The sequence below is a fragment of the Camelus dromedarius genome, chromosome 31 (genome assembly GCF_036321535.1).
Source record: "Camelus dromedarius isolate mCamDro1 chromosome 31, mCamDro1.pat, whole genome shotgun sequence".
Classification (NCBI taxonomy): Eukaryota; Metazoa; Chordata; class Mammalia; order Artiodactyla; family Camelidae; genus Camelus; species Camelus dromedarius.
In genome coordinates, this window is record NC_087466.1 from 13,420,978 (window position 1) to 13,438,237 (window position 17,260).

The window sequence follows — 17,260 nt, forward strand, 5'->3', positions numbered from 1 at the left end:
ATAGGATAAATTTAAACAGTTTTCTTAACAGTAGGAATATTCACATTTTAAAGATATTCAGAGTGGAATTAAAAAATTGAAATGCAGAGTTCTGAACTGAGGGGGTTCTTTCAGTGTTGAGGAAGTATTTAACTAGGCCATTAACTTTAAAGCTGCCTGCCATCTAGACTGGTCTAGGATGTTAGATTTGGTTTCATAGACAAGCCATAGAAACTGTATTTATGTTATACAGAAAGCTGCTGAATAAAAATGCCTTTTTTTTTTTTAAAGGTTTTTCTATTCTTCAGTGAGGGGAGTTTGAAATTACAATGTTTTATACTTACATGTGCTTCAGACTCAATATGCATTGTAACTACATAATAGTTCAGTGTTCCTCAAGTGGTAGTCCACAGATGAAATCATGGATGGGAGTTGTGAGATCTCTAGGAAATTTTTTTTAATTTGTATATTTTTAATTTTTAAAAAGAATCTGGATGTTTTGGCCTTATCACTGAACCATTCTGTGGGATCTCATTATTTGAATTTGCATCTTGTAGTCACAGACTGTAGGCACCAGGTGATCGCCTACATGCCATGTAATGCTTTGGTTTTGACACTGACAGGTCCATAGGTGAATTCTTAGAGGTCTGTATGGAACACTAGAGAGGGAAATTCTTATGCTTTAGGCACAGATTTAGCAGATGATCAGTTTCTAGGATAACTACAAATTTTTTAACTTACTAGTGAAAATAACTTGAAATACTTTTTTCTCATGTGGAAAACAGTGGCACATTGCATTTATGATACAAGATTTGGTGTTAATCCTTTGGATTATTGGGAGTGGTTTACTGAACACTGATTTTTAATAAGATACAGTATGATGCATAAATTCATAGTAGCTGTCCTGTCTTAGTATAGTTGAGGTTAAAAATGGAGAGGAGCAATAAATAGCACAGGGTGGCTTTGGGGAGAAAGTTGAGACTAGAGACATAAATTATCTAAGTTCTTAAATGTACCTAATGAAAACCAAGCATAAATTTGGGGGGGGGGAGAATATAAATTGAATGTTAAGTCAGAATTTAATTTCCTCTTTAATACTTTTAATTTAAGTTGTAATGTTTACTCCATTCTAAACCCTAGGCTCTATTAAAGCAAAAATAAATGCATTTGTGGAGTGTACTTAGTATTTTCAGCCAAAAAGCCATTAGGCAGACCCATGGAGTAGGAAGGCAGCCCAGTGCGGCCAGCGACAGGTGGAGCAGGGAGTCTGAGTAGAGCAGTAGCCTGGAGGGTTTGGAAGGTTCGCAACATACAGGGAAATTGAACAGGTAAGTATATTGAGAACAATGGGAGCCAGTTTTTTCATTATTGGTGAAGGGAAGATACAGGTATCGAAACAGGGTAGCCAGAGTGAACTCTGTGAGGCTGGACTGGAATAGGAAGTGTTGGTGTGGAATTCATGTTTTCACTATAGATAGAGAAGTAAATAGAAATGTATATGTTTGTATGCATATATATTCACGTGTGTCCTGGCTTTGTTTGCTGAGAAGGTATAGAAGGAGCAACAGTCTAGTAGCAATAAGTATACCTAGTGCTCAGATGTTGAAAATACCGCTCTTCACTAAAAGGACCCAGGGCTGCTTGGAATAATGGCTGACTCCAGGGGAAATCTCCAAATACTTAAAAACTGTGAAAAACCTGGAGCTAACTTTGTACTTAATGATAACAGGTAATGGTTTCCCTTTAAAATCAGAAACAAGGCAAGAGTGTCCACTTTCACTACTATTGTTCAGCATTGTACTGGAGGTCCTACTTAGGGCAGTAAGGCAAGAAAAAGAAAGAAAAGGCATCCAGATAGGGAGGAAGTAAAGTTATCTATGGGTGAGTTGTCTATGGATACAATCCTAAGCAACCAATAAGAGTGTTACTAGAATAATATGAGGTTAACATGCAAAAATCTGCTGTATTCAAGTTAGCAACAAACAATTAGAAATTAATATTGCATCAAAAATGTAGCATAGTTGGGGATTAATTGAGCAAAATATGTTTAAGACCTGTATACTGAAAACTATAAAATATTGCTGAAAAAAATTTAAGGAAAGCCCAAATGAATGGAGAGTTATTCATGGATTGGCAGATTGGAAGCTTTTAAGATGTCAGCTCTGCCTTAATTGACCTAGGGATTCCATCCAATCAAAATCTCTATAGGCTTTTTAGGTAGAAATTGATAAGCTGATTCTAAAATTTTAGATCTAAAAGAATACGTGAAGCTAAGAATAGCCAAGAACGACCTTGAAAAACAAGTACAAAGCTGGAGGACTTACCCTACCTTTTCAAAAAACGATAAAGGAGGAAAAGTTTGTATTTATAGGACAATGGAACCAAATTGGAGCTTCAAGAGGCCAAATCACGGACAGTTTGAGCAACAAACTATGATGGCAGTAATGGATTATAACCTAGAGAATAAGGTAAATATCCATGAGTCCTTACTGATGTAAATAGTTGAATAAGTTAGGGAGATGGGGCAGCTCTTCCTTACGGTAGCATTTCAATTAATACACGGAGAAGAGATGGTGAAAATAGAAAACGAATATTTGGCAAGTACCACAATAACTGTTGCAGGCAAGAATCACCAATGGATGCTGAAATTAATATGAGAAACAGGATATTTGCAAGATTTCAAATTCTCTCTCCGCAAGAGAAAAATAGTGACTTTACAGTGGAGAAACCTGACGGATACCACCTTAACCAGGTGATGAAGGTTACCATTGCTAGTCATGAGGAACTGACAGCACGTTCCTTCTGATACTGTGTGTTGAAAAGGAACAACAGTTCTGTGCTACTTCTGCTACAAAATGCACAGCCTGATTTAAACATGACTGAGCATCAGACAACTGATAGACCTTTTGCACGATAAGTGGTCAGTGCTGTCCAGGTGTCAAGGGCATGAAGCATATGTCTCAGAGTGGAATAGAAGGAGGAGACATGACAGTTAAAAGCAATGTGGAATCCTGAATTGGATCCTGGACCAGAAAAAGGATGTGGGTGGGAGAGTTGGTGAAATTCAAATAAACTCAATGTTAAGTTCTTGGCTTTGATCATGCTGCTATGGTTTGTAATATGTTAACATTTGGGGAAGCCAGGTAAAGTGTGTACTGTGACTGTATAATTTTTGCAACCTTTTTGTAAGTTGAAATATTTCAAAATGAAAAAAAAGTTAGATTATTAACTAAGGATTAGGTTTTTTTCTCATAACTTGATTCTTTTATAGTTAGATGATTCCTCAGATGAGAATATACCTGTCCCTTTTCTCTTGTCTGGCTGGATTGGGGGCCTGAGGTTAGAAGAGATTCGAACCCGTGTGTTCTTCCGGTGATGGTTGTACAATTAGGGATTCTCAACACACTTTTTGTATCTTGCTTATTTGTCTTTGGGCTATTTCCTCCCTCCTCTTTTTTTTTTTTTTTAAAATGCATGATGGTGAGTATCTATAATCTATGGTGTTTTGTTTCCAAAAAATGCTCTCTAAAGAATGATGTTAGCTATTTTATTTTAAAATGTCAATGTTTAGAAATATGCCAGAAGTTACTTTTTTGCCACTACTGAAAACTTATGATAAATAATTTTTTTTGATTCTATATAGAAAATGTGAAAGGGAGACCTAGTTTTTCAAAATTATTTTAGGAGGTAAACAAAAAAGTCTAAAGATGACAGGTTTCAAAGCCAGGTAGATCGGTGGGTCTGGAGTTCAGGGGAGAAATCTGTATTGGGCTGTTGTGATCCTCCTCTGAGGAACACGGAGCGACATGGAGGAGCCCCGGCCAAATGTTCAGGGTCCTCGTGGCAAAACCTGTCTATGAGCTGAGGAGATTTGCATGTGTAAGTTTCTCTGTTTCCATTTACTTGTTCTCATTTGGTGTTAACTCAAAACTGACTGCAGCTTTGAGGGTTTTTTTCTGTGTTTTGTTTGAGCCATTTATTTACACTTTGATTGAAAGGAAATTGATATTATAGTTTCAAGATCTTTTGAGGATTTGGAATGGGATTTCTAGAAGCTGTAAAATGTCATCACTAGAATTTTCATTGTAAATCTGTTCTAATTGAGAAGTCAGTTTGCAGTGTAGCTACTGAAAATATTTATAAAACATGAGTTAATATTTGTTTTTAGTTTTGTTAGTGATAGCCCTTCAAATTGTTTCTTAAAACCCTTTTATTGCTGAAAACTCAAAATACATAGAAGTGGAGAGAATAATATGATGAACCCCCACCTACCTATCACTCAACCTCAGTAGGTACCAGCGTTGTTTTTAAATTACACAGGTTTCTAAATATTATATAGTCATTGTCACTCAACATATCAGTGGAATTATTTTGAAGATAGACATTTTCCTGTTATCAATAGACAGTAGTTTTCAAAAGAAGAGAAAGAACAAGGAGGCTAACACTTACTGAATGCCGGTCCTCGCCCAGGCCCCGTGCCGGCTGATTTAGGGGAAGTGGTGATGCTGTGGATTCCTTTGCAGTTTAATTCACTTTAACCCATCAATGGGTTGGAGGTAGAATTTGAGTTTTTAATTAAATTTTGTGTATCCAAATTAAGTATTGATTATAAAATCACGAAGATTATGATTGGAAAAAAACAATAAAAACATCCCATCACTGATAAGTATTTATAAAGATATATATACAAAGTATAACAAATTGATGTAGAAAAAACTCAATTAGCACCAAAGGATATACGTATAGTAAAAAGTGTTCTTTCTCTCCCTATCACCACTGAGTCCTTTGATTCCCCAGGTCACCTCTTCTCTTCTCTGGAGGCATTGACCACTCCCAGCATCTGACACACTCTTCCAGATAGATTCTATGTTATGTTCACATCACTCAGTTACTTTGTGGGAAAGAACTGGCTGGAGTTAGTGGCTGTGTGCACAGTGATGTCTCTTTCACACCGTCTGCCTCCTCGCACTTTCCCTTGTAGAAGAGCTGGTCCGATATCTTCCACGTCAACCTGTGTTTCCTTTGACTTTAAATTCTTCCATTTAGTCTCATTGTCATATTCTTACACTATATCATTTGCCTCTTTTTCAGTTTACTGTCTCTTCATTTTTGATTCTCCTTTTCAGAATGTCCTTTCCTTTTGCTTTGGACTTGAGACTACCAAATATATTCATGTTTCCTCCTTCTTGACTCAGTTTCTGCTTTGGTGACCTCGTGTCTCGCTTATGTCCTGACCAGTCACTTCATTGGACCACAAGCCCATTCAGATCCCCTTACTTGTCAGTCTGGAATGCAGCTTCCAGAGCACTCCAGATGTACTGTTTTTCTGCTGTAAGCCATGGAGTTCAACTTTAGAGCTATGTTCACCTGGGATGTCAAGGATGACATGCACAGTGGAGGCAGCATCCAAGTGAAGAATAAATTTCATTCAGCTTTTTTCTTTTTCAGAACCCTCCATTATTTGGCCCTTCATAAAGACTCTTGTTTGCACTGCTTTTAACATCCAACTGACCACCTCTTCTGTGGAAGCAGAACTTGTTTTGTCCTCTCAAAATTTATGCCACCTTGACATCCCTGGCCTACATTTCACAGTGATATTGTGTAAACTTAATGAGTGAAGAGGCACACGTTTAGTGAGTGCTATGGGTGTATTTAAAATTTCTGTTAAAATGCTTGTTGCGAAATTTCCTTTGACTCCCACTTAATATCTTATAGGCAAATGTTTATTTACATGGTGGAAATTGAGATTGCCAGCTGTCTTTATAAATAGCAGCTTCATTCTGTGTCTCTGAACTGCAGTTAATTGATCCTGTCTACTTAACTATTACAAAGCTGAGACCAAGCCTCAGGTGTTTATTGTACGAGCTTAAGCGAACAGGAGCTCATGGCTTAAAATAAGTTCTGATCAAGAAAGCACTGAAGACCACAGGAGATACTCTGCAATTCAAGTAGTGACCAGTCTATGGCTTTCTAAACCATTAACTTATTTTAAATTTTATGGTGCATGAAAAAGATCAATGGGGAGGGGTAATACCAATTGTCTTTTTCCAAAACCAGTTCAGCAGTTATTTACCTTTCAAGCAATTAACATAATTACCATTATGCTAAAAAGTAATTTTGGAAAGTTCTGCCTTGAGCTCTTATGACTCCACCGGGACAGTTTTAGTTGGGACTTATCTTTTTGATGGAAGCCTAATTGCAATTTTGGCTTTGTGCGTGCAAACAGAAGCAGCTAATTGTTTAGGCAAATAGCAGATTAATTTAAATATGCATCCCTAATAAAACAAAAATGGTATCCATTATGGTCCTTGTTCCCATGACGAGGAATATAAATATTCTGTGCAAGTACCATTAGGCAGAGGTCTTAAGGATTGTCGACATTATTTCACAGTGGTAGCACTTTCCTGATATCGAGTAATCTTTACAAAAGCTAACATAAATCAGTTTAAACTCATTTAGATCCCATTTCCACTATGTGCAGTTTCATTACCACACTCTGGCTGGCCTCCTTTGGGAGGTGGGAGGGGTATGCTGCAAACTGGCATGGGTGCCCATCCACAGCTGCTGAGCAGGCTTTATGTCTCCTCAAAAGACTGGCCATCGTTACTCATGTCACCATTAATGACTGTTCCTGGGCTGCTGTGAACTCAGAGTTCCTGCAGCCCTGCTGCCGCTCGTCAAGGTGGAGGGTCCAGGGCCCAGAGAGCAGGTGGGACTGCCAAGCCCTACTCCTATCTACTTTATTGGGCCAGTGTCCCTCACTCATTGTGGTCTTCCAGGTTTTTCAAGAGACCCTTCGTTTTTCTTTTGTCTGCTTCCTTTTCATATTTCTCATGAATGGAACTAGCTCAGGATTAAACATCTTTTATCTGGCGATTGAGGTTTTGTCAGGGAGAGAGACAGACACCTGCTCTCCTTCCAGCTTTCCTGGTATGGGGGCAGACGGGCCGTTAGCTCTGGCTCTCAGCGTTGTGCCTGGTTCAGGGAGTGATGGCGATGACCTGTCTGTTAAGTCACTACCAAGGAACCACACGGAAGCTCCCTCCACATTTGCTAAGAAGTTTTCTCTGGCTTCACCTGGGCCTAGCACGCGGGATGCGGGTAGTAGACACCTTTTGAAGAGTCTCCTTTCTCTAAAGGCCCTCCCCAGTCCCTTTAGAGGTAGGCAGATTCATAGAATTTGAGCTGGCCTTTTGGCCTCAGTTGAATAGATAAGGATACGGGCCCCAGGCCTAAGGGCAGCTGTTTCACGGTCTGGGCTGAGCCACTTGGGCTTCAGACTTTGTCTCAGTTGTGTGCTTGGAACAGAAGACCTTGTGAAGTGGGGAAGAGAGAAAGCTGCTTTGTTTTGAGGAGGAGAGAGAGAGGGATGCCCGGAGCTGCAGAGAGAAGCAGGGGCAAGGTACGTACACTGCCTTGGGGCCAAGTGTTTTCCTAGTTCATGGTCTGAGCTGATCCTTTTTAATGTCCAGCTATACTTCCTGCCCTTGGGTTCCATGAAATAGTCCTCCTCTTCAGTCTGTTTCCTTATGTATTTAAGCCAGTTGATTTATTTCTTACAACCAAATGTTCCCTTGCTAAAACATAAGACAGGCATTCAGTAAACCATGATTGATGTTCAGCTGAATTCACTCCATAGGAGATATAGCAGGGAAAGGACAGAATTCTTCCGCTCCAGAAGTCCACCCAATACCAAGTGTCAAATCTGTATTATTGCTGCATCTACAATATGATAAAACTTGGCCTTTCAAATGAATTTACATCATATTTTTAAAATCATCACCTGCTTAAGAAGGGAATTTATTTGGCTCTGACAGGCATTGGCTACTACTTCTTTAATATCATGTAATGCAGTTCAGCTTGAAATGTCTGCAAAAGTTAGCTGCTCCTTGGGGGGGGGGTGTCTTTAAATAGTGTGACAACAGGACAAAAAGTTAAACTTATCCATTTTCCCACTGCACTTCGTGTGTATATCTGTTATATTTTTGTGACTCTACCTTGTCTCTCTCTCCAGTGTGAATTTTGTGAGCACTGGGATCATATCCCTCCTGAATGCCCCCAAAAGAGATGCTTGGTGATGCCACTACTATGTAAACTCCACGCGGTCAGGGACTTTTTTGTTTATTTTGTGTTGTTCACTGCGGTTTCCCCAGTGCCTAGAACAGTGGCTGGTCCCGAGCAGAGGCTCAAAAAATACTTACTGAGTTGTGTTGTTGCACTGACTCCTTTTTGGCTAAATATTGATTGACGTGGATAATCACTACAATATTACGAAACATTCTTATAATTCAGGTATTTACTGTTCAGGCCCCTGCAGTTTTGAGGTTATAAAAGTAGCCATGATAACAACTCTATTAACTAATAAAATGACCTTTTATAAAATTACCTTTCAGTCAGACAGCCCTCCTGTTAGCTGCTGTGTTTGTTCCTCCTCACCTTGCCCAGGTGTTTTGGGGTTAGATACCCAACAATACAGTTGCAAAGTGTAACCACAAATCTTGCAAAAGCTGCAGGATTTAATAATGTTACAAGTGATACGGGAAGAGCAGTGGAAGTGGTAATTACATGGGTAAATACAAATGGCTTTTAAATTTTTTCTCTTTAAAAGATAATTGCCTGCCTATGTAGAAATAACAATGTTATGTGGGGTTTACAACATATGTAGAGATAAAAAGTGTGGCAACAATAGCAGAGAGGCTGGCTGGGAGGGAGGACATGGAAGTTTGCTGCTGTAAAGTTCTTACACTCTACGTGATGTTGTGTGTTATCGCTTGAAGGTAGGCTGGTAAGTCACAGATGTATGTTAAACTCCTAAAGCAACCACTAAAATAAGAGTTTTGGCTAGTAAACCAATGGAGGAATTAAAATGAAGTAAATGCATAATTAATCCACATATTTAGTCCGGAAGAAGGCAGAAAAAGAGGGGAAAGGGGAGCAAAGAACAAACAGGACAAATAAAAAACAAGCAGCAAAATGGTGGGTTAAACCCACCTTTACCAATAATCACATTAAAGATAAATAGTCTATAAACACCCCAATTAAAAGCAAGACCAATTATATGCTGTCTACAAGAAACCCATGTCAGGTATAAAGACAGGAGGCAAGGTGAAGGCATGCATACTAACACTAACTGAAGGCAAGCTGGAGTGGCTGTAGCAATATCAGACAAAGTAGATTTCAGAGCAAAGAGCATAACCAGGGATTGAGGGACATTGCGTATAATACAGGGTCAGTGCATCAAGCAGACATGACAATCCTAACTGTTAATGCACCTAAAAGTGACCTTGGAGGGCTGTGCAAATGATAGGGGCACTGATGATCTGACTGAGTTGTACACTTAATAGTTGAAGTAGAGAAAATTGACGAAGATCATGACATAACAGGCACCCAGAAGAGAAGGGTGTGCCCCTTAAATGGTTGGCACCCTAAATATATTTTCTAAAAAGCCCCTTCGTAGAATAGCTCTGCAACCTTGCAGTGTAGAGTATTTTATTGCATACAGTTCTGTTGGGGAAATGATGCCAACAAAACCAATACTTGATTAATAATGAAAAATGTGTTTATAGATAAACTCCATGTGTGCTTCGAGTGAGCTGTGGTTGAATAACTTCCACACTTGGCAGAACACAGGTTGAGTTTATGGCGATTACTCATTGAGCTCATAGTTACTTTATGCACTTGTAAATGCAGCCGCTCATCCTGCACTTTCTAGCTAAACTCTAGCCCAGCCTCATCACATACCAAGTGGCTTTGGACCAGTTACTGAACCTCATGGAGTTTCTGCTTCTTTTTTGTCAAACGAAAATAATGCTGATCCCCCAGGATGGAAGTCAGCACTGTAGGAGGGGAGCCAGAGGAGCCAGAAGCTTTATGTAGTAGCAGTTGCTTTGCTGTTGTATTGTGATGCCTGTAAACAAATGCAATGCAGGAATATTAGGAAGAGGCACATCTTGGAATGTGCCTGGCTCCTCTCTAATGTGTAGAGCCATTGCATTTTCTGCAGCATATCTGTTTCTTCTGTGTCAGAATGGAAAGAATTTGCCAAAATATTTGCCAGAGGAACGTGTTGTGGAGCCTTTTGCAATCTGCTTGTCCCCCCAGTTTATCATAATTCTTAGAAGAGTACACTGTGTTTTACATCTGAAGCAACATTTAACTTGAGGAAAGCTCTTCTTTTGTTTGTAGTCACCTCCTTAGCCTACTGACAGTTTGAAAGCCTTGCAAAGCAGCCCAAATGTATTATTTTCTTCTGACTCGCTCTATTTAGTGCTGAATGACGCCTTATAGTAAAATCTAAGTTCGAAGCATTTACTGTTTAAAGACAAAGGACAAGGAAAGAAAGATAGGAAGAGGGGTTGCAAAGAGAAGAAAAGTGAAACTTGATCTGCTTTAGATAATAGGAAGTTATAGGAAATAGGACTGGACTTACGGGTGGGCGATAGCATTATTGATAGATTAAATATGCTCTATAACATAGCAGGCACTATAAAATATATAAAATAACGTCTCTCTCCAGCGTTTTGTATCATTTATCACCTTTAGACTGCCCAACAGTCCTGTGTAGTAGGTAATGTTATCTTCAGTTCTGCAGATGAGAAAACAGGCTCTCAGCAATGAGCAACTTGCCCAAGGCCTTCGGCTAGCAAGCAGTGGAGCTGGATTTGAACTTAAACAACCATAGACTTATCTGTACACAATTTTTTTCAATGACTTTTGAAAAAAGTAGTTCTCTGTTGGTGGACATTTAGCTAACTTCTGATCTTCTGACATAATTTAAAACATTATTATAGTGACTCTCCTGTGTATGTTTGTAATTTGATAAAAGTTGTTGTATTGCCTCCAGAGTTGGGTGAAATAGTTTACATTCTTACCAAAAATTTAAGAGAGAACTTATTTCTCCACATCCTCAACAAAATGTTCTATGAAATTTTTTGCCTTTGTCAATTTGATGAAAAGTAGTACCTTATTATAGTTTTTATTTGTATTTTTCAGATTGTGACTTTTTACATTTGTCAGATGTTTATGTGTCAGTTGCATTTCTTTTTCTGTGAACAGCATTCTTATGTCCTTTGTTCACTTTTCAATTGCCTTTTCTTATTGAATCTTAGAAGCTCTTTATATAGTAAGGAAATCGGCCCTTTGTTATATGTGATGCAAATATATTTTTACCAATTTATTATTTATCTTTTAAACTTTCTTTATATTTCAAGATTAGTTTGTAATTGTGCATATTAAGTGAATTTTTAATTGTTACCTGAATTATTTTTTTCTACATAGGATTTCTTAATATTTGGGATCTAAGGACTGGAAAGTATCCTATTCATCGTTTTGAGCATGATGCGAGAATACAAGCACTAGCTCTCAGCCAGGAAGATGCAACTGTTGCTACAGCTTCTGCTTTTGATGTCGTAATGTTATGCCCCAATGAGGAGGGATATTGGCAAATAACTGCAGAATTTGAAGTTCAGAAACTGGTGAGCAAAATTTTAGTCTGGTCATTTTATTTTTCATTCTTAGAATCTCTGGGTCTGATTAAAACAAATAGTAATGATGTTGGAAGCACCCATTCACCAGGGCTGCTGTGGGCCTCATGTCCATAAATCTCAGCCTTTCGAAATAGGTGGTTTTATTTTCCCCACTTACCAAGAAGCCAGTAGAGGCTTAGATCAGTGAGTTGCTTGCCCCAGGTAAGAAGTTGTGATTTCAACCTTAGGGCTGACTTCAGAGCTAGAGTTTCTCATCACTGTCGTCCTCAGTCTCCTTCACATTAACAGGACATTCACTGCTGGAAATCTGAGATATATAAGTGAAAATGAGTTCAGTGGTACCATCCCAGCCCATGTGGAAAAGAAGCTTTCCATTCTACACTGTCTGCATTCCAAGATTGTCTCAGCTGGCATTAAGAGTAACTCTTGAGTGAAAGTAGATTTAAATCAGTGTCACCTTGGGAGCCGTGTTCCACAACATCCTGTGTGAAGCTAAGTCAGCCTTAAGAGTTCTTTACATAGAGCATATTCCCGAGTTCAGTGGTATCTGAGCCTCTACATTTGTATTGGGCTGGGGGAGTGATTTGTTAGTAAGAAGGAAAGGCTTAAATCTGTCCATGCTGAATTTGGATTTAATTTAAAGCAACCTTGGTTTTGGCCCTAGAATGAGAGTGAACAGAAAAGCCAATGCTGAGTAGTAAATTGATGGCCTGACCTGGAACAAATCCTGTTCGTCTCCCTTGTCCCCTAGTGGAAGTCTTGTTAGACATGAATAACCAAAAAGCCATGGCGTCACTGCTTCACCTGCCATAAGCTGCTTTCCCTTTTAGTGACCAGTCTCTGCAGTTCGGGTGTGGTATTCCCCCCAAACGGCCTGATGCTGTCATCTCCTCCTGGGGTTTTATTAGAAAAAATGTGAAAATACCATATTTCTGTTTGTTCTCAAAACTACCTAGTGCTTGTTATTTGGTCTCCAACTAGAGAATACTGTAGGTCAACAATAACTATCTGAACTCAGTTAAGATCTGAGTCCCTCCAGAAAGTGCAAATCCGGCCTTGGCAGTAAGGTGGCATCCTGGCACAGGCAGGAAGCGTTTTCAGTTCCCAGTAAATGGCACAGCCACAGTCAGTCTGAGCCTCTTGGTCTGTCAGAAATCCAGCAGAAGGTGAAATTAAATGGCTAGACTGATCAGGCTGATTTTAGGAAAGTAAGAGATGGTTTTTAGCACGAGGGAGAGGACACACCAGCTGGTGCTCTAGGCATGTGTTGTGATACTTTCTATTTATGTTTTCTCACCCTGGATGAGGGCTTGCCACAGAACACACTCTCTGGAGAAGGCGCCCCTTCCCAGACTGCTGGGCCATCTTTGTCTTCCCCAGATAGGCTCCCTGAACCACAGTGGCAGCGTTCCCAGGTTTGTAATGCTGGCCTAGAACAGCCGTCCTTTGTGATGGGCCCCGGGCTGGGGACCTGGGGCCGTGGGGCCGCTGCTCACGCTGTCGGGCCTGAGGATTAGCGCAGTCACCCAGATGTTTACTCTCTCTCAGGCGCCTCTGGACGGTTCTCAGGATTCAGGCCTTTGAACTCGTTTGGCTTCTGGTCAGGGCAGTGCTGTCCTTTTACACTGTGGATTTTCATAATCGTGTGGGCGACTCCCCTCTGCTCTTGTACTCTCAGAATTTACTCCGCGAGGCGGACCCTGCGCTCGGGGGGAAGCGTGTCACTTAGGAATACAGAAAAGCAAGTTATTCCTAAAGGGAGCTCCTCACACCTGTGCGGATGAGAGAACGTGTTAGCAGTGATGCAGCTGGGAGGACTGTGGTGGCACAAAAATGCTCGCAGTGGCCTCCCTACCCTCGGATGACACTGAAACCAGGAGAAAGCAGATAACATAGATAGTTCTGACCTTTTAGCAACACATTTTTGGTTTCTGTACAAGTGTTAAAATGTGATTTTTTGTCATTTGGAACTGAGTGAACTTTATTTATTCTGTTTCTTGTGAAAAAAAGTAAAACTAACTTTTATTTTTGAATAGTTACTACAGCTTCATGGTTCAGAATTTAAAAGGCACAATAAGGTTTACAGGGCGAAATCCTCCTTCCACTCCACCCCACAACCTGTTTCCCTCCCCAAAGGCAGTCATTGTTAGATTTGTGCACGTTCCAGCCAAGGTTATCACAGGCTTCCTCTGCCCCACCTTTGCACACAGTAGCACACTGTGAATCCTGTTACCTTGTTTTCTTTTTTCCCCCAAATTTGTCTTAGAGAGGATCCTGTATGTATGAGTTTATAAAGAATGTCTTCAGGCTTTTTTCTATAGCCACGTGGTATAGAAAACGTAGAGATTCTGTAAGTTATTTAATTAGTCCCTTAGTAATGCATGTTTAGGGTTTCTCAGTTTTTAGGTATGACCAAATAGTGCTACAGGAAATAACTTTGTATGTAACTGTTTTGCATAAATGTGAGTTTATTTGTAAATAAATTCCCAAAAGTGGCTTGCTGGGTCAGAGCATATGTGCATTTGACATTGTGATAAATGTTGCCAGATTTTCCTCTGTAGAAGTCAGACCAGATTACATCTCACCAACTGCAAGTGGGATCCATAAATGTGGTTGTTTGTCCCCCCTCCACTTCCAGCCCAGTATCTCATCAGACTGATTAATCTTTACTGATATGACAGATGAAAATGGCATCTTGGTGAATTTTCACTTTGTAGTTCTCCCTTTAGGAGTGTATTGTGTTTCTTTTATGACGAGCATCTTTTCGTATGTGTAAGAACTGTGTTTCACTTCCTGTGAACTGACCCTTGGTCCATTTTTTCTGTTGGGTTGCTGGTCTTCTCATGGATGTGTAGGAAGAATTTTTGACCAAGTCAGGATGAATTGTAGGCGAGATGTGAAGGATTAAACAACTCTTATTCTTTAACAGGTTGACTACCTTGAAATAGTTCCAGATACTGGAAGGTACCCTGTGGCGGTAGCCACTGCTGGAGATCTGGTATACCTGCTAAAAGCCGAAGACTCTGCCAGAACCCTCCATTACGTCTACGGCCAGCCTGTCACATGTCTAGATGTCTCAGCCAGCCAGGCTGCTTTCGGTGTGAAGAGTCTGGGATGGGTGTATGAAGGAAACAAGGTACAAAAATAGCAAGATGCACAATTAACAGAAAAGAACATGAATTTTATTTTTTAGAAGGCAGTTTAAAAATTAAATCTCTGTGATAATATATTTTAAAAGTTGTGTTCAGGCAATATATCAGCATGGTAAAAAAAAAAATCGGGTACTTCAAAATCATATAAAATGAAAAGTAATTGTTTTCTTTCTCTTCCCTTCCTCCAGCCCTACTCCACAGAAGAAACTATTAACAGTTTTTTGGTATCCAAACTGGAAATTTTTAATGCATATGTATAGGTATATTTATACCCTAAAAATGTATCTTTGTAGAAATGAGAGGTATACATCTGTTTTGTGCCCATCGTTTTTTTTCAGCAGTGTACCTCGGAGAGCATTTTATGTCAGCTCCCTTTCCCTAGGATTCCAACAGTGCATACAACCCAGTCTGTTTAACCAGCCCCCTCACCGGTGGGCATTTAGGTTGCTTTCGCTGTTTGAGCTGTTATAGACAGTGCTGCAAAGCATGTTGCACCTTGAAAAAGTCCTTATGTAGTGTATCTCTAGGATAGATTCCTAACAATTATGTTGCTTGGTAGGAGGGTTGATGGACATTGCCAAACTGCCCTCTAAAAAGGTTGCATCAAAATTTACATTTTCATCCACAGTGTGTAAAATTGCCTCCAGTACTCCTTGAGCCAGAAACAAGGAGACAAGTTTTTAATTGAAATTCTTTGCGTGATGACTCAATTTTATCACGACTTAGTGTTTTACTATCCTGACTGTAGGCCAAGTACTTAGTCTTAAAGCTGACTTACAGAACTCTTTCTCTTCCAGTGGAATCAGAGGAGAGAGGGATAAAGTTTTGTTTTGTTTTGATTTTCCTCCAATTTGCCAGCTCTTGACCCTGCTGGCAGTGGGTGTAATCCCTGGGAAGGAACTCCTCTGAGCCAGCGGCTCCTCTGATGACATCCTCCTTCTAAGGAAGGAACCCTTGTCCACATAGCAGTGTTGTGAAACGGAAGAGAGCCAGGCTCTGGACGCACACTGCCAGCATTCCAGCTGCAACCCTACCACCTACTGCCCAATGTGACCTTAAACAGGTTGTGTTTAACCTTCTTTGTGCCTCAGTTTCCTCATTTGTAAAAGGGAGTTCCTAACAGTATCTACTTCATAAAATTGTAGAATTAAGTGAGAACAAATGTGTGAAGCTTTAAGTGTAGTGCCTGGCTCTAGGGTGTTAAAAACCATCACTGTGAGCTCCCTGTTCTTTCCACCACTCACAGTTTGAGTCTGGCCTCTGGTTGTGATTTTTACATCTTGTTTCCCCTATGTATAGACACCTGTAAGGCCAAATCTAGGTGTTCATGGGTTTTGCAACCTGGGTTCCAATTGTGTATTCTTCATCTAGGAAGATAGATAAAACCATAGAAGACACATGTGGCTTATTATAATCTCATTGTGAGAAGGGACTCCCTTTGTGCTCAAGTTGGCCTGCTTTGCTGGAGCGTGTACAGCATATCTTAGCTGGAAAGTCTATGATGATACAAGTCCTATGTTTTGTCTTCCCAGGGAGTGGGGGAAGGGGACAGTATTTGGTTTCCTAAGGCAGTTTCCTTTCTCAGTCTTTGAAAACACTTTTCCAATCCTCGGTGAGCTCAGTTGTTGAGAGAAGAGAGACTGCTTTCTAATTTTTCATCCATCGTACTTCCAAGTTTCAGTTATCTCATTTATTTCTCAAGTTCTCAGTGTAGCAAGATGATGGTTGTATTTAATACTAGCCTGGTTTAAATTTTTCATATTTTTAATACATTTTTCATCTGGCAGTTCCTATTTTGACTTATCTGCATCTGTTTCTATTGTGATACAATTGGAGTGGACATATTTGAGAAACCAGTTAAAGGGATTGCTCAGCACAAAATTCGACTGGGAGCATCCTTTAGCTACAGATATAAGTAGGCACTTTTTTGGATGCCTCTCAAAATTTCCAACCTAATTAAAAAAGCATTAATTATAAGAATCAGCTGATTCATACATTAATTTGATGAAAACTCCTTTGTAAAAAGTTATAGTCTCTCCAACAGCTTGTTAACAGATATTTTTCACTGATGTTTTAAAATTAAGAGTGGAAGTAAATTTGCTACAAGAATGTGTTTAAATATCTTTTTGAAATCTGACAGTAGCGTTTAGTCATCCAGATATTTTGTGAGTACACCCCAAACCTTCAAACACTCGTGTGGGTGGATGGGTTGTTGTTACTAGTGCCGGTGATAACTCTGCATTGACATGTTTCACCAACATGAATGCCACCCACTCGAACGTGAGGGAAGCCAAGCTTTAGCTATGAAACTTTCCTTATTTTTACAGAGGTGAGACTTCCCATCTGATTATGTTTAGTGGATTTCCTGCTTCCTCAGAAAAGCCAACATTTCTGTGTGAATTAAACTGTGTCATGGGTGGCTCTGTGAGATTTTGGTAGCATCCTGCCACCCCATAATGTACTGTCATAATTCTCAAAGCCTCATGTGCAGGCTCAGTGTCACTTTGCTTATGAGTACCGCACTTTGGGTCTGTCTGTCTCCGGCCTGGCAGCTTGTGTTCCAGCACATTTTATTAGCTCAGTGTGAGCCTATTAGCAGTAGAATTTGCCTGAAGCTATGTACCCATGGGGGTTTGTGTCTGT

The 17,260-nt window shown here is 39.9% G+C and overlaps 1 protein-coding gene across 1 annotated transcript in view; it reads left to right on the top strand.

Annotated features, from left to right (window-relative positions):
• FBXW8 (F-box and WD repeat domain containing 8) overlaps positions 1–17,260 on the top strand; it is a 103,010-nt gene that overhangs the window by 51,038 nt on the left and 34,712 nt on the right. Inside the window, exons 6-7 of the mRNA XM_010998669.3 lie at positions 11,257–11,453; positions 14,395–14,601. Of these exons, the coding sequence (XP_010996971.3) occupies positions 11,257–11,453; positions 14,395–14,601 (404 nt within the window). The remainder of the gene's footprint in view (positions 1–11,256; positions 11,454–14,394; positions 14,602–17,260) is intronic.